We start from the raw sequence: 25,860 nt of genomic DNA, 5'->3' as shown, positions 1-25,860 counted from the left end.
AGGAAGTTTTGTTTTTTTTTTTTTTTTTTTTTTTAATTTTTCTCCCTTTTACGGAAGCAGTCTTTTTTCTTCACGCTACAATAAGTAGAAGTTTAGGATGGGCTTCATTGTGCCTCCATGTTGGATGCAGCCGCCTCCAGCGGCGCGAAGTCAGTCACCATAAGCAAAAGGTGGCTATGCTACAGGGCTATAAATATGGAGCGCGCAGAAGTTAAGCTGTGTTGTATGAAAGGAGAGAAGGTTAGCACTCCCCTTGACAAGGATGGAAGAGGCTCTCGGGCCTGACAACACGCATACGGTTAAGGCATTGCCACCTACTTCGTGGCATCTAACCACTGTTTTTTTTCAGTTTGCACGGCTCGTGGCTGTGCACACAAGGGCCTGTGATGCGCGTGGGTACACGGCGTGTGCGGCATGTGGGCACACGGCTGTGGTGTACGTTGGTACGCGGCGTGTGCGGCACATGGATACACGGCGTATGCGGCACGCGACTGCACCGCGACAGCGCAGGCAGGGCGTGTGACACGAGGCTGTGGTACACGTGTGTGCCGCGGGGACAGGCACCTATGCGACTGCACTCCCTCTGCTCTTGGAGCTGCTTGGCTTTTTTTCATAATACAAAGCGGCCCACGGCTCTCGTGTACCTGGAGCAGGTGTGTCTCACCTCCTCATCCCCACCCAGCCACAGAGTCAGGGGCACGGCCAGGGACGGACACCGGGCATCAGGACAGCCAGGTGGCTTCTATTTCCCGTCAGTATGTCTGAGCATGGGCGCAGGCGCAGGGGCGGGGAGGCTAGGCAGGAGGCCCGGGTGGTCAGAGCGGGTCCTGCAGGTGGCTGTAGTCGGCGACTCTGGTGGCTTCTCTCTCTGTGGCTCCACTGGTAAAGAATCCGCCCGCAATGCGGGAGACCTAGGTTCGATTCCTGGATTGGAAGATCCCCCGGAGAAGGGAACGGCTACCCAGTCCAGTATTCTGGCCTGGAGAATTCCTTGGACTGTATAGTCCGCGGTCGCAAAGAGCCGGACACCACTTTCACTTCAGCATCACAGACATTCAAGGAACAAATAGTAACTGAGCAGCCCCACTCTTTGGGGAACGGTCCAGGCAGGAGAGGACCCCAGCCCCAGGAGCTCACATCCTAGACCATTCCAGAGTCTTAGTAGACACTTAAGTGGGGCAAGCAGAGCAGGCGGCAGTGATTGGGAAGGTGGGGCCCAAGACACCCGGGATCAGGACTTAAGGGAGGCAGTGAGGAGCCACGGGGACTTCTGGGAGGATGGTCCAGACCAGGAGAGCCAAGTGCAGAGGCTTTGGCCTGCCCAGCCAGTGTGGCTGCAGAGTGGGGTCAGAGGGCAAGGGCTATTGGCCAGGGTACCAGGGAGCAGCAGAGGGTTTCCCACAGCTGAGGGACAGGGCCTGGCAGCTCGGAGGGCAGGGTGGGAGAAGGCCGGGGGCTGGTCCAGGTGACGAGAAGTGGTCACTTGGGACACATATGAGGTCTGTGGGACTTGCTAACAGTGACGGTCGGGCGCAGGAGGAGCAGGTTTGGGGAGCTGGGGGGCTGCGACTCAGCCTGGACTCCAGGAAGAGGGTCTGGCCTGTGGATCTAACGCTGTAACTCGTCAGCACACAGGCCATGTTTAAAGCCACGAGGCTGGTAAGGCCACTTAGAAGGAGAGCGTGGACAGAGGTGAGTGAGGCCTGAGGCCTGGCGGGGCCGTCCCCGCAGTCTCGGGGGGTCAGTCTGCTCCCCCCGACCAGCCCGGCTCTCTGGCCCTCCCACCATCTCCCGAAGGCCTCACCTCCACCTTCCCCGCTCCCCTGCACCCCAATCTTTTGATGAACAGGTATAATGTCAGGAAAACACATGTGACCTTGAAATAGGCCAAAGTAAGATGGCCAGGTGTCCAGTCCAGAGTGCCGTGCAGAGGTCCCCACTGTGGTCTTAGGGCCGTTTCACAACCATCATCGCAAGCCGTCCACAGACCCTCATCCTCAGAAACGTCAAACTGTGCCCCGTGGGATGTCCATCATTAGCGTCCTATGGATTTTTACCAGTTTTGAATCCCTCTGCAAACCCACTTCCTGTTGCCTGTGTAGAAATCTCCTCTGAACCCGTCGTTGCCTCTTACAGTTTCCTCCCTGACTTGAGGAAACCCCCGCCGAGTGTGCGCTGGTTGAGTGGTCGTTTGCCTCCGTGCCACCCCTGCCGCCTCCCACCCCAGTAACAGCTGCATGTTAAGGAAGGTTAAGTGCTTCTTTGGGAACAAAATTACAAGACAGGAAATTCTTTATTTTCAAAAAGAGAATGCATTTTTACATAAATCTACAACAGAGAATTCAAATGTAGAAAAAATAAACTATATTGAAGGACACGGCACTCTGCACACACGCCCCTGCCCTGGGGCAAGTCTGACACCAGAACCAACAAAACCCAAAGAACCTCAACCTTGGTCCAGGGAAAACCAAGGCCGCCCCTGCCATGGGGCCTCAGCATCTCCCGCCCAGACGCTCAGGCGCTGCAGGCTCGGGGCTCCCTGCGCTGGAGCGGTTCATTCCTATGACAGCCAAGCCATCGGCGTTTCTGCTTCTGAAGGGGAGGCTGGGGGAGCAGCGGCCAGGTTGTCCCCAGACACCTGTGACTGTCCATGGTGCCTCCTGCTTCCCCACCTGCAGGGCTCCCTGGAGGCCAAGGACTGGCCTCGCCACCTGGACCCAGGCAGGGGACACACCTCCACCGCAGAGGCCTCGGGACGCCAGGTGGACCCACTGCAGAGAGGGGCCCCCGTGGACGGCAGCAGCTCCCTGACCGCGCTGCCCCGCAGTCGGCGCCCCCAACTCCCACGGTCCCGCTGGCAGGAAGAGGCCCCTGATCAGAGCCTAGGTGGGCAAGGCGGGTGGATGACACCATCTCCCTGTGAGGAGCCGGCTCCTGAGCCCACCCGTCCTGAGGCTGGTGGTGGGGGGACCAGACCAGGGCTCCCCGGCCCTGCCCTCGCCAGCGTCTGCCATAGACCACGAGACATCGCAGAGGCCTGGGCGTCTCTGCAACGAGGAACCCTACTGCCTGCCTGCAGCCCCACACCTACGCGCCGCGAGCCGGCAGGGCATTGGCTAGTCCTCTGCGGTCCTGGGCTATGCGGGATGGAGTGGACATGTCATTAGGGGGATCTGTCAAAAATCCTTTCAACCTCCTGCCGACTGTGAGACTTCTCGTAAAAAAGCCATACAGAGAAGAGCGCCGGGTGAGAACTCGGCTGCCACGTGTGCACACGCGTGCTCGGCTGCCTTCAGCACGGCTCAGGGTGCTGCTTGTCGTGTGACCAGCCGTGGCACCAAAGGAAGCACTGAGGGTGGTCCCCATGCCAGCCTCAGGGGGGCAATGACCCCAAAGCACAGGCTTTTCCATGGCCATCACACAGTGAGCGCTCTGTGCTCCCCAGACAGACTCAGGACACGTGGTCACAGGCAGGACGCTGTCGCCAGAGCGTCACTGAACACACGCAAGGGACAGCCTCCAAGGCTGGCAGCCAGAACCCGTGGTGGCGATGGCACAGCGCTGGCGCTGGGTGATAAAATCGCAAAAATGGTACAGAATAGTTACCGGAAAAAAACACAACTCGTGATAAATTGAACTTCACCTTTTTGTAATAAAAAATTAAAAATCTCTGTGGACTCTGAACACAATATTTCTGTGGACTCTGAACACAACACAGACTAGGAACTCTCCCCCGGACGGTGAGAAAGGGATTGGCAGAAACGTCACCAGCAACCTCCAGACCCTCAAGTGGGAGACACGCCCCAGCCAAGTTTCTTCAGAGGCAGCTCAGGGCCAAGCCCCACAGGTCCCCGGGCTTGGACCGGGAGCCCCTCCAAGAGCTGCGCTCCCACGAGTCCGGGTGGACTTCCCGGCAGCGCCCGGCACCTCGGGCCTAGCAGTCGCTCTTCCAGAGCTTGATGGTCTTGTCGTTCTCCAGGGCGGCCGAGGCGATGATGTTCTCCGTCGGGTGGCACGCCGTCGAGATGACGACGTCTGCAAACAGATGGTCGACGTTGGGTCCCCCCTTGGGCCCGGCCCTCTGCACGGGGCTGCCGACCCCGCGCTCAGCACACAGAGCCGGGGTTCAGGGTGGGAGGACAGCAGGGGGCCCCGCCCAGACCCTGGAGAGGCAAGGGGTGCCCCACGGGCCAGGGGTGTGCCAGGGCTGCCGTCAAGCTCACAGAGCGGAGGTCGCACCCCCGACCTGGACCAGAGCTGCACTGCCCCCCACCCCAGCGTGGGCCCTGATGCCCTGTGGGGCTGGCTCTGCAAGTTCATCCAGGGCGGGCACAGCAGATCCCGTTGTGAGCTGGCCCCGGCATCAGGCAACTCAGTGCGTTTATAGCTTTTCAGGAAACGGAGCCCCAGCATTTTCCCTCTGGCTGGGGCGACTTCAAGTGAGCCTCTGAGCGTCCCGGCCACGCAGCAGAAGCCGCAAGCTGACAGTGGAGGCCAAAGGTGGAGGGTAGAGGCAGGCCTTGCTCCCGGGGAACTTGAGTTCTTAGGGAGAGGGTGTTGCCCTGGGCAGCTAAGGGCTCTACACTGCTGGCCCCTGAGCGCTGGGGAGAGGAGCATGGAGCAGGGGCCCGGGAGGAGCCCGTGTCGACGGCGCCACCTCCACATGGGCCCCAGCCACTCCCGGGAGGCCATGGGCCACAGGGACTTCAGAGCTGGGCAGCCAGCTGCCGGGAATGAGCGGTTAAAGCTGGGGCCAGACCGTCCCCCCGCAGCCCTGCAAGGGGAGGCGTCAGACCATCCCGCGACAGCCCTGAATCGGGAGGCACCACCCTGGCACCCGCAGACGAGGAGGGGCTCCCAGAGCAGCTGGGAAGTGACGGTGGCAGCAGATGGCTCGCTCACCTGTGTGGCCCTGAAGCTTCTGCACGATCTCCTTGGTCTGCAGGTTCCAGATGTAGACCAGGTTGTCCTCCGAGCCCGACACGATCCACTGGGTACAGCACGGGGCAGGGGCGCGGGGACAGAGCCCGGTCAGGCGCCCGTGCGGCCGGACCACGGTCTGCGCCCACAGCCCCGGCAGGGCATGCAGCCCCCAAACTACCCCGTCCAGATGCCGTCCCACCGCCTGCCGCTCGCCTCGGGGCGGCTTCTGGGACGCTGGCCATCAGTCACGGCCCAGCTGCTCATCACAAGGCTCCTGCCTAAGCCTGAGGGTCGGGAGGGTGCCAGGGGGGCCCAGGCAGAGGGAGCAGGATGTCCCCAAACCAGCAGTCTGCAGAGGCGGTCTTCATACCAGTAACATTCAGAAAGCTCCCGCCTGTTGTGTGGGTGAGGACTGGGCCCGCCTGCAGGAGGGGCCGGGGAGCCGCGGGGGCAGACGACTCACCTTCCCCCCGGTGACGGAGAAGTTGGCGAATATGCAGTACTTCTCGTTCTTGTGGCCCGTGTACGTCTTCAGGCACTGAAACAGCCATGGCCGCCGCTCAGTCAGGGCCGCCCTGCACCGCCGGTGGCCCCCAGCCACGACTGGACGGCTCTGTGAGCACCTTGAGCCCCACCCACAGCCCACCCAGGCCGAGTTTAACCCGCATCGTGGGGACATTTGCACCAAACCAACTCCACAAAGTCGCACTTTGTGCCCTGCGGCCACAGCCCAGGACCCTCAGGAGCCCGGGGACCCTGCCCCGTCACCCACCTTGCCTTTGCTGTAGTCCCAGAGCTTCAGCGTGCTGCAAGGCAGAGGGGCCGGGTCAGCACATGGTGGGCAGGGGCCCCGTGAAGCGGCCGGGGCTGAGGACACCCGAGCGGACCGTGGGAGCCCCAGGCACACCAGTAAGGGCGGGGGAAGCCCGTCCAGCACAGGTGTCAGCTATGGTCCTTCTTCCTCCCGGGGTGGACCCTGAGCGCCCACCTGCGGGCAGCCCTCCGTGAACAGGAGGCCGAGCCCCAAAAACCCCCAGGAGGGCAGCTGACGGCCGGTGACACCTGCCCGCAGCTTGCCAGGGAGAAGCAGGGTGCCCAGTGGGAGCGGGAGCAGTGCCCACCACCCCTCGGACAGGAGGGTCCCCAGTGACCACAGAGCCGAGGATCTGAGCCCTGGCTGCACAGATGGGCCTCCGCCATGGCCCCGGCAGGGAGGGCGGGTCTCGGGCTGGGGCCTGGCCACACAACCACCCCGGGTGGGCACGGCAGCGCTTACTTGTCCAAGGTGGCGGCCAGGATGTACTTGCCGTTCGGAGAGAACTTCACGAAGGACACGGGGGGGTTGTCGTCATCTGTGTGGAGCACAGACATGGCTGCCGGGGGGCCCTGACTGCCAGGGGCGCTCCCCCACCACTGCCCAGTGAGGTCACCGCCACACGTGCCCACGCTGCCACCACCCACCACTCATGCCAGCGTGAGAGCCGCTCCACCCCGTGACCCCCGGGCAGGAGAGCTTCAAGAACAAAGGCCCTGTGGCCACTCGGCCTCAGGAGGCCGGGTCTTCAGCCGCCCCTGGGCCGCTTCCAGTCAAGGCACAGAGAAAGCCTCGGGGTAGCCATCTCGCACGGGCCTTGCCCAACCCAGCTGCCCTGAGGACACGGCCGGCCTGCTGAATCGTGGCGGCCGTTCTCCTGAAGGTTTCACTGCGTCAGCGCAGGTTCTCTCTGGAAACCACCTAGCAATGCCATGCCCACACCCCCGCTCCTGACACTCGGGGTGCAGCGCGCCCGGGGGCCCTGGGGAGGCGGGGCGGAGCTGCTGGCTGAGCAGGGCCGGCCTGGGAGGCATGTGGCCTGGTGACCGTGCCGCCCCCACCTGGGGAGGAGCCCGAGTGCACCCTGGTGAGGGGCCGCGTGGCCCTGGGTCCCGAGCACCGGGGCAGCCCGCCCATTACCACCTCGGGGGCCCCAGGCCTGCGCCCCGCACGCGGGGGGCCGCTGCTCCCTCTGCTGGGCGGACGCTGGAAAGGCACATGGGGGGTGTGTGAGAGCCGCCCCGCAGCTGGGACAGGCTCCTCTGAGGAAGGCCTAAGGGCGTGACGCCCCGGGCGGGATACAGCTGCAGCTGCTTGTAATCTCGGGCCTCGGCTCCCGCCCAGTCATGGGGCGGCCACAAACTCAGCTAGGAGCCCTCACTCAGCCACGGGCACGAGGACACAGCACCAGTGGGGGCGCCCAGACCCAGGGGACGGTGCCACAGGACACACGGGGCAACGTCTCAGTCAGAGCGTGCAGAGTGAGAAAGCCTCAAAGGCCACCGGGGACCCGCCCCGCCCTCCTGGCCTAAGCCTGGCCGCGCAGACCGCGCCTCAGAGGCAGGTTACGTCAGATGAGGCAGCTGGGCAGGCCGCGGGGGCCAAGCCAATCTGACCAGCGTCCTGTGACCTGCAGGAGGAGGTGAGGACACCCACAGAGGGCTCGCGGGGAAGGCCACAGAGAGGGCCCAGGCGGAGCAAGCCCTGCCCATGCCCTGACCGTGGATTCCAGCCTCCAGACATGGGCACAGATTTCTGCTGTTGAAGCCACCCACCTGGCCTGCAGACTCCTGTGATGGTGGCTGGAGCAGACCCTCAGAGCCACGCCTGCTCCCGTGACAGCCCAGGGCAGGAGGCAAGCCTGGCCCATGGAGCCTGCCAACTCACCCGACACAGCAGAGGCCTTCCATCGGGACTCAGAGATCGGCCTCCCTGACAGTAAACCCTCCCCGCCCCCATCAGCCTCCTAGGCCCGAGGCCCTGGGGGCCCCTCAGCCACCGTCTGGCCAGACACACACCCTGCCCGGCGGCGCCTCTGGCCACACAGAGCACGCTGCCTTCCCACGGTGCCACCCCACTCCGGCACAGCCCCACACCGTCTGCGGAGACCCCGGAGCCCCCAGCCCCAGCAGACAGGGCTCACTGAGGGCCCCAGCCAGGCTGGACGGCAGAGCTGAGCAGGAAGGAGCGGGGGAGGAGGGACGGCAGCAGAGGAGGAGCCCCTGTGGGAGAGAGGGTGTCTGCGCAGGGCGCGGCCACAGGCCGCCCCACTCACCGATGAGCGTCTTCAGGCACTGGCCCGAGGCGGTGTCCCAGATGCGGCTGCAAAGCAACAGCAGAGCGGTGAGCACGGGCCCGGCCGCTTCCCATCTGACGCCTCACTCGCACACTCTCTCAGCGCCACGGGAGACAGCGGAGGAGGGCATGGCCGGCCCGCTCCGCACCCATGGCCACCGGCCCGACCTGCCACCCCACAGGCTCTCCAGGCACCGGCACGCCAAGCACGCAGCCCCGGGGGCAGCGCTTCTCACACAAGCAGCGTTATCATGGCACTTGTCTGGATGGCCTCTGGTTCAGGGACAAGAGAGCCTGTTCTAAGAGCCGACACTCCCCGGCTGGACATGCAGGCGTCACGCCAGTCCAGCCTCGGTGCGTGTGCGGTTTCTGCCAGCACGACACCCCATGACCTAGAGATCAGCCTCGATCCACTTCTCACGCAATGACCTTCTCATCACATTAGCTGGAAATCCCAAGTTGCACTGAGTGATGAAGGAAACGGGGACAGGTGGACTGTCCACAGGCACACGCAACTCCTCACACGCAGCAGACACATGGCCTGCAGCACGGTCAGCCCTGCCGCGCCCCGGGAGCCCTACTGCAGAGCCGCCGCCGGCTGAGCGTGCTCACACACACCGGGTCCTGCGTGGCCAGGCCTGGCGCAGCCCCAGCCGGTCCTGACCCCCTTGGTCTCCTGCAGCTCCACCTGCTCACCCCGGCTCAGCCCCTGGCCGAGGCCCCATCTCTGCCCGGCCCACCTACCCACCCTTCTCTCCCGAGCCTGGACCGACACGCCCTGTTTCAGGTGTGTTTCTTGAAAACAAGCGGTCAGAGGGCAGAGGGCTTTGACCCACACGTGACAGCTTCTCCTGCGGTGTGCAGCCAGGCCGAACGGCACGGCAGCGCTCGCTGCGCGCTCCGGTGCTGCCGCGGTGTCTTGCGCACATCACTTTCGTTACTCTAGCTTCTCTGTTATTGGCACTAAACGTGGACAAATTTCTAAGGCTGCTTTCTCCCTCATAGCTGGAGGTCCCCTGTGGGCCCTGGGTCTGGCCAGTGACTGCTGTGACACCACTCTGCACTCCCAGACACCTCCTGACGCTCCGCACTCTACGTGCTGAGGTCAGCTTAAAACATTTTCCCTACAGCTCCCCACACGTCTCACAGCGTCCAGACAACACTTCCACTCCAAGTGTCAAGGCCACAGGCCTGACCTCAGACAGCATGCTCTCGAGACAGTGCCCCACCTCCCCTCCCCGACACACCCCCTGGGACGGACCTGGGCTCTCAGCACCTGCTCAGGACCCTGACGTCCCCAACAGGGCACTCGAGGATGCGCATGTTGGCACACCTTTCCTCCACCACGCCCCTTACCGGGGCCACAAGCTTAGGACGCCCACCCTCCAGGGCCCACAAGGAGCCACGTCTGGGACAGCTGCGCCTCCCCGACCCCACCTGCCTCACAGACCCCGCCGGACGCCGAGAGGCACAAACGGTGCAAAGAAAGGCCTTTAAATGCTCGCTGGTTCAGCCAACTAAGACTGTTACTTACCAGAGACCGTCGTAACTACTGGAAACTATCAGGGATCCGTCTCGGTTAAAGTGAACCTGAGGATGAAGGAGAGGGAGGGGGAGACTCGCTCTGAGGTCAACACAGACACGATCACCAACACCGGCTCCCGCACTCCAACCCCACAACAGACACACACACGGAGCAGCTCTGAACTCCCCCGGCTTCCTGAGCCTCTAACGGAGACGCACAAGCAACAGGGATGAAGTGATCGTTCTCACCTGGCGTCTCAAGCAAGTCTGTTTCATGACAGACACTGAACCACACAAGGAAAACCAACCCTGAAGCGTCTGGGGTCTTTCAATCGTGGACTACAAAACGCCCCGTGAAAAAAAAAAAAAAAACGCCCCGGGAAAACGACAAACGGCCAACCCAGACGCCCTGCTCCGCGGGGAGAGCCCAGCTGGCTGGAGCCTGTCTGTGGACGCAGACGTGACTGACCACGGCCTCCATCCAGAGGGAAAAGTCAGGAGAGACGCCTACCTATTCAGACACTCCAAGTGTCACTCATGGGTGCACCCCTGCCCGCCGAGCACCCCCCAGAACCACAAGACACCCAGATCGCTGCTCCGAGTGCCCAGACACCGACCCCTGGGATGCGCGAGCCAGCGTGAGCTTTCCAGACTAGGCGGGAGCACGACCCAGGCTACTCCAAACCGCGCGTCTGGGGAGAGGTGGAGCCCCAGGTGGGAGGCGGGCTGTGCTGTCTCCACACAGAGACTCCACCTGAATGCCTGACCCTGCCCACAAGGGGGACAGGTGAGACACAGCTGATAAGCAAGAGCCACCGGACCAGCCCCAACTCCCGACTGGTGGGTCTTTGGTTTGTCCTCTTTCTTTTTTCTGACTGACTCTTTGCTTGAGCGGCAAGAGCAATCCACGTCAGAAGTTCGAGTCCTGGGCAGGACAAGCCGTTTCACAACACGTGACCCCGGGGGAAACACCATGCTTGCTGCCGCACGTGGTGCCTGCCCTGTGCGAGGCCCCCGAGAGCCTGCGTCTCTCCCACGCTCCCGGCGGAGGCCGGTCCGGGACCACAGCTGGGAGAACCGCCGTCCACACGGCCCAGGGCCCGTCACGGGGCCACGTGCGCCCCTTCCGCCTCTCAGCCGCTGCGCAGGGCAGTAACAGGTGAAACGAGCCCAAGGTATTTCATTTCACCCAGTGTCCCCTGGAGGAGGACATGGCAGCCCACGCCAGCGTTCTCGCCTGGAGAATCCCATGGACAGAGGAGCCTGGGGGCTACAGTCCGTGGGGGTGCAGAGTCAGACATGACTGAAGCGGCTCAGCACACACACGCCTGCATCTGACACACTTCGGCACACACCAGGGTTAGAAACCACCAGCGGCACCTGACTCTCCCTTTCGGTGCACGGAGTCCTGGAAACCTGAGAGGCTCGCTGTCTCACACTCCCTCACACCTCAGTCGGGACGCTGCCCCGGGTGGCTGGGGGCCTCCGTGTGGACGACGTGGCCCCTGAGGAGCCCTGGTCGCTGGCCCCGCCCGGCTCCCCCCACGAGCTCCTCAGCCTCCCAAACCGACCTTCAAACTCGCAGCACCTGAGCTCATCACACTACACCCTTTGAACCTGTCAACTGTGATCTGATGGAAACCCCTTGCAGGTGATGCTGAGCGGGCCCAAAGCCCGCACAGCGCTGCGCCCTGCTCCTGCCCACGTTCAGAGGGCACAGCCAGCAAACGCAGCGAGGTGCCCCTCTGCACCAGTGCTGGGTGAGGGCACGACAGCCACAGTGCAGGCCACACACCAAGCGGCATGCAGGCCCGGGCTCTGCCAACACCCGCCCACGGGCGCCGCGGCACGAGCGTGCCGACCTGGGCCGCACCCCTCTCCATGGAGTGAGAGCCGCCAGTCAGCGCCCGTCGGGAAGACCAGCACAAAGTGTTGGCCACCAGCAGGCACAGAGATGGAAGGAGCCCCAGACCCTCACCCCAGCGGGCAGAGCTGGAGCAGAGCAGGGGTGCACTGGAGAACACGTAGTTAAAACTGCAGCGGGCACCTCCTTAGCCCCAGGCACGGGTCACGACACGGGGCCAGCAGGGCCAAGCCCGAGGGCCAGCACCATGCCAGGCAGCTTCAAACAGCTCATCCAGTTCAGTTGCTCAGTCGTGTCCGACTCTGTGACCCCATGGACCGCAGCACGCCAGGCCTCCCTATCCATCACCAACTCCTGGAGCTTGCTCGAACTCATGTCCATTGAGTCGGTGAGGCCATCCAACCATCTCATCCTCTGTCATCCCCTTCTCCTCCCGCCTTCAATCTTTTCCAGCATCAGGGTCTTTTCCAAGGAGTCAGCTCTTTGCATCAGGTGGCCAAAGTATTGGAGTTTCAGCCTCAGCATCAGTCCTTCCAATGAATATTCAGGACTGATTTCCTTTAGGATGGACTGGTTGGATGTCCTTGCAGTCCAAGGGACTCTCAAGAGTCTTCTCCAACACCACAGTTCAAAAGCATCAATTCTTTGGCACTCAGCTTTCTTTTATAGTCCAACTCTCACATCCATACATGACTACTGGAAAAACTATAGCCTTGACTAGACGGACCTTTGTTGGAAAAGTCACGTCTCTGCTCTTTAATATGCTGTCTAAGTTGGTCACAGTTTTTCCTCCAAGGACCAAGCGTCTTTTAATTTCATGGCTGGGAAGCCATCCAAAAATAAAGTCTGTCACTGTTTCCACTGTTTCCCCATCTGTTTGCCATGAAGTGATGGGACTGGATGCCATGATCTTAGTTTTCTGAATGCCGAGTTTTAAGCCAACTTTTTCACTCTCCTCTTTCACTTTCATCAAGAGGCTCTTTAGTTCTTCTTCATTTTTTGCCATAAGGTTTGGTGTCATCTGCATATCTGAGGTTACTGATATTTCTCCCGGTAATCTTGATTCCAGCTTGTGCTTCATCCAGCCCCGAGTTTCTCATGATGCACACTGCACGTTAAGTTAAATAAGCACAGTGACGATAACTAGCTCATTACGTGTCCCCAAAAGGTCAAGGCCCTGAGCACGGCATCAGCAGGACAAAGGCCGTCCATGGCTTAGAACACTTAAAATCGCTCACCTACAGGACTTCAGAACCTGAAAAGGACCAACCATTCGGTAACGACAGACAACCTGTTTATACATGACTCCTTCTACTTTTCAAAAGGTAAACTTGGCTAAAAAACCATTTCTGGCTCTTCATTGACAAAGAGACACTTTGCCTAATTCGTACATCGGGCAGTTTATGACACGTGGGTAGTTTAACACTTGCACACTCACCCCGCACACGTGGGTGCCCAGAACAGTCACTGTGGACCACGCAGGGAGGATACCTTCCCCCCGTCTCCCCACAACTGGCCACCACGACCCCGGGATGCTCTACCCACTACAGTCACCTCCGTGCCACACTCCCCGCACCAGTGGTCACACCTGCGCAGCTCAGCCCTTGCAGACCCGGCTCCCTGCCTGCCCCGTGAGACCCCCCACTCCCCGGGCACAGGTCCCCGAGCACGGCCTCTGCCGCTGGGGCGGCGGCGGGACTCACGGCCGAGACGGGATCTGAGTGGGCCGGCAAGGTCTTGAGGCACTTCCCTGTCTTCACATCCCATATGCGCACGCTCTCGTCAAACTGAAGGCAAAGGGACAGGTGACGGAGGTTCTGCGGGGGGGAACAGAGGGGACAGCCCCCCAGCCCCGAGCCCCTCAGCGAGCAGCCTGGGAGCCCCACCACCCCCGCCCAGGGGAGCCACACACTTACGGAGCCCGAGACAATGAGGTTGGACTGGGGGTTGAAGTTACAGCAAAAGACGTAATTGCTGTGTCCCTTCAGGGTTTTCAGACACTTTCCCTGAAATAACATCGTTCCTGGGGATTATTTCCCCAAATATCGGTGTCAGGGTGACCCCGCCTCACCCAACTCGCAACAGCGGTAAAGCGCCTGACGACACACAGCCGCTCAGCAGCCGCACCGCTCCTGGAGCTTACCGAGCTCACGTCCCAGATCTTCAGGGTTTTGTCATCTGAGGCAGAAACAAGGAGGTTAGAATCTGACGACCAGGCCACGTCGGATATGCCCTGCGGGAGGAGACACACGGTCATTGCTTTGACTAAACGGGACCAGCCAGCCAGAGTCAGACCCCCAACGTCCAACTGAAGATAACCGGACATCATGCCCTCAGCTCGGGAGGACCGCACAGATGGACACACAGGCCAGGCCCAGAAGCCTGTTCCCTGGGGCTCTGCCAGGCCTACAGCCTGGCACAGACGCACCTGAGGACATCAAAGCTGGGAGGCAAATCACCACCTAAAAAACTGGGGAGAGGGCCCGAGCGGGGGGCTCCGACCCTAACCTGACAGGTCTGGGAGTTGGGCCCCCCACGCCCAGCAGAGCTTCAGTCGGGGCAGGGCGGACACCTACCAGCTTGTGACCAGAGATGGTTTTCTCAAATTTCCCATCATATGCTCCCCAAATCTTAATGAGTTTATCTGCAGCTGAAAGAAAGGGAGGAAAGGCAGTCAAGGCCTCCAGTCAACATCTGGGCTGCCCACAGCCGCACCCAAGGAGCCGCGTCCTCAGCACCTGTCACCAGGCTCCCCCGCCCCGGCCCGTCTCTGCAGAGTCTCAACCAGCAGTCACAGGGCGGGGGCACCTACACGAACTCGCCAGCCACTCCCCGTTGGGGCTGAACTTCACAGAGGACACAGCTTTCGTGTGGCCGGCCAGGGTGAATTTAAGAGCATAGTTTGGTTTCACCGGTGTGGGCTGTTAAAGAGAGAGTACTGGTCAGCAAACAGTTATCCCACTGCCCACTGATCGCCAGTCTGGACGTGATGCCCAAGGTGTAAGGTCAAGCTCTGGACAGCACCTCCGAGAGCCCTCATCCGGCTGAACACACGTGCCTAACCCTGAGCCCGGACTTTGCACACCAGCCCTGCTTCTCCCGTACTCTACCATCCAGACTAAAAACACGGGGACCCCTCCCGGAAGCACCTGCCCCCCACCGTGCAGCTGGGAGCCCCAGCAGCGCCAGCCCTGCTTCAGCAGCCCCCAACCCGTGCCAAGGTCCGCCCCCCGCAAGCTCCCCTGAATCCTGCGCCCCTGGGCAGACCTGCCTGTTGCCTGCGGGCTACCTCCACAGGGAAGGGTGGGACCAGAGTTGGGGAGCTTAACAAGAGACGTTGTCTGTGTCCCACAGAGACTCTTACGATCAAGACCAAGGGTTGACAAAGCCCCCTCCCCAGGTGACAGGGGGGCATCCCCAACACAGCCCATAAAAGCACTGGCTGGGGATGTGGTTTGGAGTGAAAGCCGGCACTGTTTCAGTGGGGAGGGAGAACAGGCTTACGCACTTGAAATACCATTTCCAAGCGTCTCGCGTCCTCCGTGCCCTGGCCGTTCCCTGGGGCCCCCGGGGACGCACCTTGCTCTGTGTGGCCGAGGATGACGGGGTGGGCTGTGCTCGGGCGGCCTCCGTCTCCGGCTTCTTCTCCTCGGTCGCCATGGCTCTGCAGCACCCTGGGCAGAGAGGTCACAGCCCCAAGTGGAGGACGCGCCGTGGGAGGGCGTCTGCTGGTCCAAGCCTGCAGCAGGGGACGGGCCAACACACAAACCATGCTGCAAAGATGGGTGCCCTCCAGGGACCCGCCCAGAGTGCCGTAGTTAAGAGTCTGCTTTTCCACGGCTGGGGCCACGGGTTTAATCCCTGATAGGGGAACAGAGACCCCATATGCCGCATGATCCAGCCAAAAATAAACAAACTTACAAATAAAATATATCAAAACAGTTAGTGTCCAGGAAAGAGAACACACAGCGATGGCCTTCCTGAGCCTGCAGCGGGCGCTGGTCCAGGCAGGGGTCTGCTCCACCCGCGCCTCACTAGTCCTTTTCAGACACCGCTACTCTCGCCCCACCTGTGGATCAGAGCCCAGGACCCACCTTCAGCGGCGTTTCCTGCTTTGTTACCCACACGTCTGCAGAAACACAGCAAAGTCCAGGCAGACAAAAGGCAATTCTCTTCAAAGATCCCCTGATACACTTAAAACAAATCAGGGCTTCCCTAGTAGCTCAGTGGTAAAGAATCCGCCTGCCAATGCAGGAGTCACGGGTTCGATCCCTGGTCTGGGAAGATCCCACGTGCCGTGGAACGACAAAGCCCGCGCACCACAACTGCTGGGCCTGCTCTAGAGCCCGGGAACCGCAACGACTGAGAGCACGTGCGGCAGCTACTGAGGCCAACCCCTGAAGCACCCTAGGGCCGTGCTCTGCCACAAGAGAAAGCTCATGCAGCAAGACTCGGCAGTACTAAAAATAAACAAGTGTATTAATGATAATAAAAGTAACCAAGGAACTCTTGATCAGGAAACAAACATGCCAAGTGACAGGAGCTGAGCTGCAGGAATGCATGCAAGCCCCCAACAGCACCCCAGTGACGCAACAGGGCCGACAGCAGGAGCGCACCCCTGTGGCCCTCGTCCCGGCTCCAGGGCTGCCGAGTGCAGGCTGCAGACACATGGCCCCTTGAAGAATGCTAACAGCGAGAGGCTCTCTGTCCCCGGTGAGGCATCGACCAGGCAGGCGGAAAGCACAGCCCGGAGCTGGCCCTGCCATGGAGTCCCCACCGCCCGGCCTTCCTAGAAGCCTTCGCCTGAAGCACGCCCGGACACCTTGCAAGCCAGCTCGCTGCAGAGGATGGAGAGACTGCAGCATGCAAACGGGAACCTGGGGAACACCGCGTGGCAAGAGCCTGGCTTCCCCTATCACAGGAGGACATGCCGTCACTGGGATACATAGCACAGAAGCCAGGTGACTGTGAAAACAAGGGAAGGCATTATTCCAGAGCAGAGCCACCGAGACATCCCACAAGCATCGCGGGCCATCCAAGTCCAGAAGCTGGCACCACCGTGAGCCAAGGAGTTTACACACTCTAAGTTCTAGCTCGGCACTGAAAACTGCAATCACACCGAGGCGGAATGGATGGAAGCCATCCAAAAGAGCACATCCCCGGTCTCCTCCAGGAGGAGGGGAGAGGAACATCTCGCAACACGGCAGTGCAGAGCACCCGGCCGGCCACCTGCTGTGAGGGTCGTGGCCTAGGGACGGAGAGGGGGCACCCAGAATGGAGCGGGGGAGGCCAGGGGCTGGTTGGCAAACCTGCCCGGGGGCAAGGTGCAGGCACAAAGCTGCGGCTCAGGAAGCGCTGGCTACTCAGTGAATGAATACCTTTGGTGCAACCAGGCCCCGCCAATGGACCCAAGCGCTGCCTTCCCCTGGGTGGGCGGCACACTGGGTGGGCAGAAGAGCCAAGGCCCAGAGCTGGAGGGTCTGTTTCACAGAAGCGGGCCCCTCAGGGAGCCAGACCACAGCTAGGGCTGACAGAGGGGAAGCCCGAGGCGTGTCCACGCCCAACGCAAGTGGGAACAGAAGAGGCTCCGTTCGGGATGGGACGGCAGCTCTGAGGCCTGAGTAGCTCCTGTTAGCATAAAAGCCAAGAGCACCAGGTGAGGTGAGGCTCTACTCCTGCAAACCTGCTGCCCTCAGGTGAGCAGCAGGGATACACAGGGGGTCTCACAGAGAAGGTGCCCGACTCCTCCCAGATCAACCCTTGCCCTACCTTTCCGCCAGCAAATCATTAACTGCACAAAACATCAGCGCGGAAATCCAGCCCAGCTCTTGCAAATACGATCGCCTGACTCTTCACATGTGGAGCCAGCCTCCAGAGCAATAACGACAGACCCCTCTTGGCACCCAGGTGAGCCTGGCCACCCAAGGCTGAGCCAACCGACTTGGGGGGTGGGGAGTGCTCTTGGTCAACCGGTAAAACGCAAAACGCTCGGGGCTCCGCCCCAGAGACTGGGCCCCCGCCCGTGGGAAGAGAGAGGGGCCACGAGCCGCTGAAGAGTCTGGGACCCCCTGCTCCCGGCACTCCACCCGGGTTCTCAGACGCGCCAGCTTACCTCTCTGCCTCCTATGGAGCCTCGCCAAGCTCGGAGGCAGTGTCTCGCTCAAGACCCGCCAGCGTCGACAGGGAACCTGGGCGGGAAGAAACTGGGTGAGCGGGCTCCGGGCAGCATCTTCCACACCCCCAGAACAGCTCTCGCAGGCCAGGCTGCAAGGGGTCTGAGGCTCCACTGCGGGAGCGCGGTGCGCTGCCCGTGGCCGCGGCAGCCCCGCGATCCCCGGAGCCCCGGGCCCTCCGGGGAGCAGGGAGCCCGGCTGCCTTGGGCAGGGGCCGGGAGGGCGGCAGGCTGAGGTGGGGGCGTCTCTGCGGCTGAGCGCACCCAGGCGCGGGCTGGCCCAGTGGGTCGGGGGTCTCTCTCTCTCTCTGGAAGCAAAGGGGGCGCGGCGCTCGGCTGCGCTGGGGGCCGCAGTCCCGGGGCCGGGGGCTCGTCACCTGACCGCTGAGGGCGGGGAGGCCCCCAGGGTCCGGCGGTCCGGGCGGGCCCGTTCGCGGCGGGCTCGCGTCAGGGCAGAGGGCCGCCGGGGGCCCGGCGTCCGGCAGGCAGGAGGCGCGCGGCGCGGGCGCCCAGAGGCGAGGCGGCCGGCGCGGGGCGTCCGCGCTGCGAGGCCCGGCGGGGCTGGACCCGGGCCGGGCCCGGGCCGCCGGAACACGTGCGGCGGCCGGGGGCGCGGGGGGCGCCGGCGTCCGGCCGGCCCCGCGCCCCCCGGGACGTGCCCGCCGGCCCGGCGGCCCCCGCTTACCTGCCCGGGGCGGTGAGGGGACTGAGGTGGGCGCTCCGGGCGTCGCGTCGGCCGCCGCCTGGGCGGGAGCCGGGCCGAGCTTGACTAGGCGGCTGGGCGGCAGTGCGCGTGCGCGGGCGCGGGGGGCGGAGGCGGACTGGGCGGGGCAAACGCACAAAGCCGGCCTCTCGGAGGCGAGCTACGGGAGGCGACGAGGGACAGACCGCCTCGGCCTGGCTCACCGCCTTAAAGGGACAGTGTGCCGCGCGCGGCCCCTGCTTTAAGGCGTTAACCCTAGTAGTGGCTGGTTGGCAAACCAAAGACCGTGATGCTGGGAGAGATTGACGGCGGGAGGAGAAGGGCACGACACAGGATGAGATGGTGGGATGGCGTCACCGACTCAATGGACATGAGCAAGCTCTGGGAGATGGTGAAGGACAGGGAGGCCTGGCGTGCTGCAGTCCATGGGGTCGCAAAGAATCGGACAAGACTGAGCGACTGAACTGAACTGGTATTGGCGAGTTCAGGTCCTTCTGCACCTTCTAAATACTTAAGTATGGTGATGCCTACAGAAAGTACTTGCGCGCCCCTTGAGTGTTCACATCTTGAGCGCGCCCTGCAGCGGCGCCCCAGGGAGGAGCCGAGCTCCCCGTCCACGGGATTAGCGGGGCGCTGGAGGGGTCGCGTCTCTCCACAGTCGCGCAAGCCGGGGATCGGCGGCGGCGGCCGCGTCCACAGCCCCCGGCCGGCCTAGGCGGTTCTCCGCGTGGCATCCCCATTAATTTCGGGACACCCCTGTGAGGGGCCCTGGCCTTCCAGCTTGTAAGAGAGAGGAACCTTGAGCTCCGAAAGGTTCAGAACCTGGACTCTGGGAGCTGCGCCCACCGGCTACCCCGCAGGACCTGCGGCGGGGTCGGCGGGGCCTTCCCGCCCCTGGGTCAAGAGAGTTGTCTCCTGAGCCCCCAGCGCGGAGATGCGAACTGTCGCTGCGTGCGGGCTACTCTGGGGTCTGCGGGGTGATGGCCCAGACAGGTATTATTATCTCCTCTGGTTACAGATGGGGAAGGGGAGGCCCGGAGCGGAGGGACCAGCGGCCCAAGGAGAACCCGGAGCCGGTGTTCTGGCCCCAAATCCTGTGCATTCTCACCCCCACTGCCCTGCTTCTGCTACCCCTGGGTCTTAGAATCGCGGATGGTCCTCGGAGCCCTATGGCCCCTCCCTGGGCCCTCGGATAGAATTTCGTGCAGTCTCTTATTTCCCAACTAAAAATGGGAACTCCGAATATGACACAGGAACCCGTGCAAACAAAAGGACAGAGCATTTGAAGTGGAAATGCCCAGGGAATATGAGTTGTGTGGTTGTCATTGGAGAAGGCAATGGCAAGCCACTCCAGTACTCTTGCCTAGAAAATCCCATAGATGGGGGAGCCTGGTAGGCTGCAGTCCATGGGGTCGCTACAAGTCCCACGCGACTGAGCGACTTCACTTTCACTTTTCATTTTCACACAATGGAGAAGGCAGTGGCAATCCACTCCAGTGTTCTTGCCTGGAGAATCCCAGGGACAGCAGAGCCTGGTGGGCTGCTGTCTATGGGGTCACACAGAGTCGGACACGACTGAAGCAATGCAGCAGCAGCAGCAAAGCAATTTAAACAAAGCAGGTGATCTGTTTATTGTCTCAACTTTTAAATCCTTTGCTGCTGCTGCTAAGTCACTTCAATCGTGTCCGACTCTGTGCGACCCCATGGACAGCAGCCACCAGGCTCCTCTGTCCCTGGGATTCTCCAGGCAACAATACTGGAGTGGGTTGCCATTTCCTTCTCCAAAATCCTTTTCTACCCCTCCCCAAATATGGTCACACTCAGGAAAATCACAAGTGGAAATGGAAGAGAGGGATAAAAGAGAAGGAGAAAACATTTTGGAGCTTTGTTTCTTTTTTAGAACAGTAACTGTGCTTTGGCCAGCAGGAACTAACTGGCCAATGAACTTGTTTCCATAAACATTTTTTATAAATACAGCATATCTCCGGGCTGTCCCCTCAGCCTGAAAACGCGAGCATGACCGGGCGCCGTCTCCACTCACCTAGGGCCCCTCCACCAGGCTCTCCTGCTCCCCAGGGCGCCCTTACCTCCCCCCACAGCCAAAGCCAGTCCACCGGGGCTTCGTCCCCTGACCCTCAAACCTAGTGAGTCTTCCTAGCTGTGTTTTCAACGCTCCCAGCTCCTTCCCAGTGGAAACACTCATCTTTCCTTCTAATGCCTAGTTTGGTGTCTCCTGGCTGAGCTGAGTCGGGTTCCCTATCACAGCACTCTGGGGAAATAGCCCAGATAAGAGGAGGGGATGCACTTGAGCACTTAAGTCTTTAGTAAGTTTGTTACATATGTTGCCTCTCCACATGTTAAAAGCAAGCCACAAGCAAGTTGCTTTCTGGCTTTTCACAGCAGAAACTGAGGTTGAGAATAAGACAGGCTGAGAAACTGCCCAAGGACGTAGACAATCGGCACAACCACGGAAGTCAGGACTGGGAAGGCAGAGGCTGCACTCCCACCCACCAGACCAGAGTGCACACTTAGCGGGGCTTATCAGACGGACGGAAGGATGGGCGGATGGTGGACGGTTGGGTGGACGGATGGAAGGATGGGCGGATGGTGGACGGTTGGGTGGATATGGCTGGTTGGATGGATGTGGGTGGTTGGATGGATGTGGGCGGTTGGATGGACGTGGGTGGCTGGATGGATGGTGGGTGGCTGGATGGATGTGGGTGGCTGGATGAATAGTGGGTGGCTGGATGGATGGCGGGTGGCTGGATGGATGTGGGCGGTTGGATGGCCGTGGGTGGCTGGATGGATGGTGGGTGGCTGGATGGATGTGGGCGGTTGGATGGCCGTGGGTGGCTGGATGGATGGTGGGTGGCTGGATGGATGTGGGCGGTTGGATGGACGTGGGTGGCTGGATGGATGGTGGGTGGCTGGATGGATGTGGGTGGCTGGATGGACATGGGTGGTGCCTGGTGGGCCTGCAGCTCTCAACCCTGGTCTCCAAAAGCCATTCCTAGTCCTAAATGTGCCACCCTCTGCTTCCTTGCTGGAAGTTCTTCTTCCTCAGTTCCCAGGTGCAGAAAGGGCAGGTAAGACAGGAAGCTGCCGGCTCTGGACCTGGACTGTGGGGTTTCTCCTGATGTCTAATGTCAAGTTCCCTCCTTCCAAAGGCCTTTGCCCAGCTTGGACCCAACTCCACATCCCATCCCTTGGCTCCTTCCCCCGACCCCTGACCCCAGCTAGGAAGCATCCCTTCATCACCTGCCCTCCAGGTGCCATCCTCCCAAAGGTCAGCCTTGTACCTTGTCCGCTCTGAGGAGACTGACTGTCCAGTTTGCCTGGCACCGCCTGTGTTAGAACCGAGAGCCCTCATCACCAGCACCCCCTCCCTCCCAGGGGAGCTGGGACGGTCACCTGAACCCCACCTCTGCCACTCCTATGGGCTCATAGGAGCAGGGAAGCCCAGCTGGGCTGAGACGCCTACTGGGAGGGGGTGTACTATGTGCTAACCCCTCCAACGAATGCTTTTGCTTTCACTTCCTGTTGGATTTAAACCCACCCTAGTTCAGGCTTCCCTGGTGGCTCAGAGGGTAAAGCGTCTGCCTACAATGAGGGAGACCTGAGTTCGATCCCTGGGTCGGGAAGATCCCCTGGAGAAGGCAATGGCAACCCACTCCAGTACTCTTGCCTGGAAAATCCTATGGACTGAGAAGCCTGGTAGGCTACAGTCCAAGGGGTCCCAAAGAGTCGGACAGTCTCCAGTACAAAGCCCTCGGCCCTGAGCCTCCACCTGGCTCCAGGCCTGGGTGTCTCTGGGCGGGCCCTCTGCAGGTGGAGCGGGGCGCTGCTGGCATCTGTCTGGCCTGGAGCTGGCTGGGCGGGTTGCTCACAGGAATCCCAGGAACGCAGCGCCTGGTTCCACAACCAGGCCCCACCTGTTCCAGTCCACAAATGGTCTGCACACCCGCTCCCCCCACCTCTTGGCCCGAGGAGCTCCCCCTGCAGAGAGAGGTTCCCAGCCAGTGAGAAAGAAGCGGCTCCTGTGACAGAAGAGATGGAAATCAGAGACCCAAAGAGCCGGGGGATTTTTTTCAAAGGCTTTAGAGTATTTTTCCGGGTTGGCGGGGGGGTGGGGGTTGGGGGTGGCGGGGAGCGGGTGTGCATTGTGCAACAGCGGCATACGGGGCCATTTGTAAGGACTAGAAGCCTGGCTGCTGGTTTCCCACCTGTTTCCCTGTCACGTCAAACTATTTCCATTTGTCTGTGTTATAAAACCTACTGCAGCTGCCCTTCCTGAGCGCCTACTGTATGCCTGTCTGAGTCCTCCTGATCTGAGGCTCATAAGCACAGTCTCCTTAAACCCCGAATGTGGTGGTAAACTGTTCTGATTTTCACAGATGAGGAAGACGGAGGTTCAGAGAGTCCCAAGGCCAAAGTGGACGGCAGAGCTGGGGCTTGACCCGCCCTCAGCCTGGAGTCTATGGCATGTCTCTCTTCCCCGCAGATTCGATTTCCCCGTGGGTGGACCCACAGTCAGCTTGTAGTCAGCCCCCCTGCGAGGCGCCTGTCTCGGGCTTGTCCCACGTCACCCCACAAGGCACCCGCGATCCAGTTCCCACAGCCGCCGTGAGCCCTCGGCTGCGAGCTTGGGTCGTTGCCAAGGTTTCATGTCTGCAGATTGTTTCCGTGGGCTAAGATCCAGGAGCCCAGTTGGGTCGCAAGATGGGAACATTCTCGGTGGGACACATAACCCAGGAGAAGGGTGCCCTTCGTGTGGATGAGCGAGACTGCCAACCCGAGGTGTCTCGCCCGGGGTCTCGCCCGGGGGCTGGAGGGGACCCAGGGCTGCAGCAGGGCGCGCAGAAGCCAGGCAGACCCAGCACCCGCCTTGCTGGGGTTCCCACGGCTCGCTGAGAATTCCCTGACGAGGAGCAGCCGGCCTAAAATAGAAAAGCTGACACAGGGGAAACGCCAGGGGCCAAAGTCTGTGCCCAGGCGGTCTTGCTGCAGCCACTCTCCCAGGGAGCCTGTCCGCTTGCCTCCATCCTCAGGGTCTTTAAATCCCCCCACAAACAGCTAAGGGCCTGGCATTTGCAGGGCCCAGGGACGTGGACACGACTGGCCAGCCTTTGCGTCTCCTCAGGCCCGTCTTCTTCTGTGCGTCTGGCCTCAGGGATGAAACCGGAGGCAGAGAGGGCCGCCTGGCCACGCCCAGACCCTTTGCAAGAGCTTCCAGCCCCCAGCGGACGGGACAGGCGTTCCCCAGCTGTGGGCTTGCTCTGGGAAGTTGGAGCGGGCTGGAAACTGGGGCCGTCTGGTTCTGTCTGGGGCAGAGGAAGCGGGGTGTGGATGCTCTGGCTAGTTCTAATCCCAGACTGTAACTTATGTAGAAGCTGTCTGGGGACCAGGGAGGCGGGACTGCAAGGGTAGGGGTGCGGTTTAAATAAGAGAAGCAGTGACGCCTAAAGCTCCAGCGAAGAATGGACCTCGGTGCCACGTGAGTGCACAGGCCCCTTCCGGGAATCATGCTCTCCGAAACAGCTGCAGGAGTCTCAGGCTGCCAGAGGATGTTCACGACGTTTTTTTTTTTTTCTATTTTGGCTGTATGGCTTTCGAGATCTTAGTTCTCTGACCAGGGATCCAACCTGAGCCCCCTGCAGTAGAAGTGCAGAGTCCTTCCACTGGACTGCCAAGGACGTCCCACAGCAACGTTATTTACAAAGATGAAATACCTGGAGACGACACAAACACTCAGCTCTGAGGGAAGAGGCTGATCAGGCATCTCGTGGTTCACTTGCTAAACTGTGTCTGACTCTTTGCGACCCCGTGGACTGCAGCACTCCGGGCCTCCCTGTCCTTCCCCATCCCCTGGAGCTTGCTCAAACTCATGTCCATCGAGTCAGTGATGCCATCCAACCATCTCATCCTCTGTCGTCCCCTACTCTGCCTCAATCTTTCCCAGCATCAGGGTCTTTTCCAATAAGCAGGCTCTTCACATCAGGTGGCCAAAGTATTGGAGCTTCAGCTTCAGCATCAGTCCTTCCGATGAATATTCAGGGTTGATTTCCTTTAGGATGGACTGATTTGATCTCCTTGCAGTCCAAGGGACTCTCAAGAGTCTTCTCCAGAGTACACTGCTTCCTGGAATATTCTGTAGACTGCAAAGGACTGAGGTAGCCAGGGCGTCGTGCCTGGGGGACAGCCACACACTCGCAGAAAGAGAGCGCACAGCAGACAGCACACAGCCGTGTGAGGAAAAACTGGGGAAGGGCGGGTGCCGGCTCTACAGACTCTGGCCTGCGACAGGCGCCTGGGGCGAGGGGATGACGTAGCATCCTTCGGTTTCCCTTTTATGCCCCTGAGATTCTCCCAATTGATGCCCTTTGCAATTAAACAGAGTAATAATGGGTCTTGTTCATTTCCACAATAGGAGACTGATGCATGGTTCAGCTGCTGCTGCTAAGCCACTTCAGTCGTGTCTGACTCTGTGTGACCCCATAGACGGCAGCCCACCAGGCTCCCCTGTCCCTGGGATTCTCCAGGCAAGAACACTGGAGTGGGTTGCCGTTTCCTTCTCCAATGCATGAAAGTGAAAAGCGAAAGTGAAGTCGCTCAGTCGTGTCCGACCCTCAGTGACCCCATGGACTGTAGCCTACCAGGCTCCTCCATCCATGGGATTTTCCAGGCAAGAGTACTGGAGTAGGGTGCCATTGCCTTCTCCGATGGTTCAGCTAGGCCACTGCAAACATCTCTCCCTCCATCCAGCCTATTCCCTGGCCCCCTCTCACCCACCAGCACCCCTGAAATGGACCCATGCACCCCGTGCTGCCAGGAGCCATGGACGTGAAGCTGTCCCCACAGGGCCTCTGCTCTGAGCCCTCCAGGCCAGACCCACAGGCCACTGGTCCCAGAACATGGTTCCGGATTCTAGAATAGGTTTCTCGTGGGTTGGTGGCAAGTCAAGGAGGCCTTTCCAGATGGTGTGGGACCAGAGGTACCCAAGGGCAGGGGCTGCCCTGCAACCAGGATGCAGGCTTGGGAGCCAGGGGGCAACGCGGGCAGGGCGTGGCGAACAGGCCACATACACAAAGGCCGGTGACGTGGAGGCGCACAGGGCCGATGCTGGGGCGGAGAGTAGGGCCCGGCCCGCGAGCTGCGGAGAGCTGGGGCCTCGGAGCCAGAGGGGACCAACTCAGAGCCTCCTGCAGCTCAAGGCCGGGAGGCCAGCCTGCAGCCCTCACACCTGGATTCACTCCAGGCCCGCAGAAGGTCCCAAAGACAACAGGATGACAGAAACCACGCCTCCGGGGGGCAGCAGCAGGAATGGGGCTCAGAGCAGGGCTCCAGGCTCAGGCCGTGGCCCCACAGGCTGGCTGGGCTGCCCAGAGTAGCCTGGACAACCACCCTGTGGGCTCTGCCTCCTCTCCTGAAAATGGGGCCGGACTCACCTCGCAGGGCTGCTGTGCAAACAGAGCCACTGTGAACTTGAGGCGGCTGCCTGGCCCCCAGCCTGGCAGGGAGAAGGAGGCGGGCCTGGGCCGCGCCTGCTGCTTTGGTGGTGCTGGATT

The 25,860-nt window shown here is 61.2% G+C and overlaps 1 protein-coding gene and 1 non-coding gene across 3 annotated transcripts; one reads left to right on the top strand and one right to left on the bottom strand.

Moving 5' to 3' along the window:
* Positions 1 to 218: 218 nt before the first annotated feature.
* Positions 219 to 344, top strand: LOC113901977. Its single transcript, XR_003513633.1, has one exon. It is a non-coding gene; the product is annotated as a U6atac minor spliceosomal RNA (small nuclear RNA).
* Positions 345 to 3,628: 3,284 nt separating this feature from the next.
* On the bottom strand, positions 3,629 to 18,384 carry WDR5 (WD repeat domain 5). Of its 2 annotated transcripts, XM_027556849.1 has the most exons (16): positions 18,278 to 18,384; positions 17,533 to 17,608; positions 15,342 to 15,489; positions 15,000 to 15,159; positions 14,233 to 14,341; positions 13,997 to 14,070; positions 13,564 to 13,653; positions 13,337 to 13,426; positions 13,124 to 13,207; positions 9,567 to 9,622; positions 8,013 to 8,059; positions 6,200 to 6,275; positions 5,696 to 5,729; positions 5,387 to 5,461; positions 4,903 to 4,990; positions 3,629 to 4,035 (listed from the first exon to the last, which is right to left on the bottom strand). In XM_027556849.1, the coding sequence occupies exons 4-16, from the start codon at positions 15,078 to 15,080 to the stop codon at positions 3,935 to 3,937; spliced, it is 1,005 nt and encodes a 334-aa protein (XP_027412650.1). In that variant the 5' UTR covers positions 15,081 to 15,159; positions 15,342 to 15,489; positions 17,533 to 17,608; positions 18,278 to 18,384; the 3' UTR covers positions 3,629 to 3,934. The 2 variants fall into 2 exon arrangements, with proteins under 2 accessions (XP_027412650.1, XP_027412649.1); XM_027556848.1 differs by lacking the exon at positions 15,342 to 15,489.
* Between the last annotated feature and the right edge of the window lie 7,476 nt (positions 18,385 to 25,860).

The sequence above is a fragment of the Bos indicus x Bos taurus genome, chromosome 11 (genome assembly GCF_003369695.1).
Source record: "Bos indicus x Bos taurus breed Angus x Brahman F1 hybrid chromosome 11, Bos_hybrid_MaternalHap_v2.0, whole genome shotgun sequence".
In the NCBI taxonomy this organism is placed as follows: domain Eukaryota; kingdom Metazoa; phylum Chordata; class Mammalia; order Artiodactyla; family Bovidae; genus Bos; species Bos indicus x Bos taurus.
The sequence above is the reverse complement of the archived record's forward strand: the minus strand, read 5'-3'. Positions and strand labels throughout refer to the sequence as shown.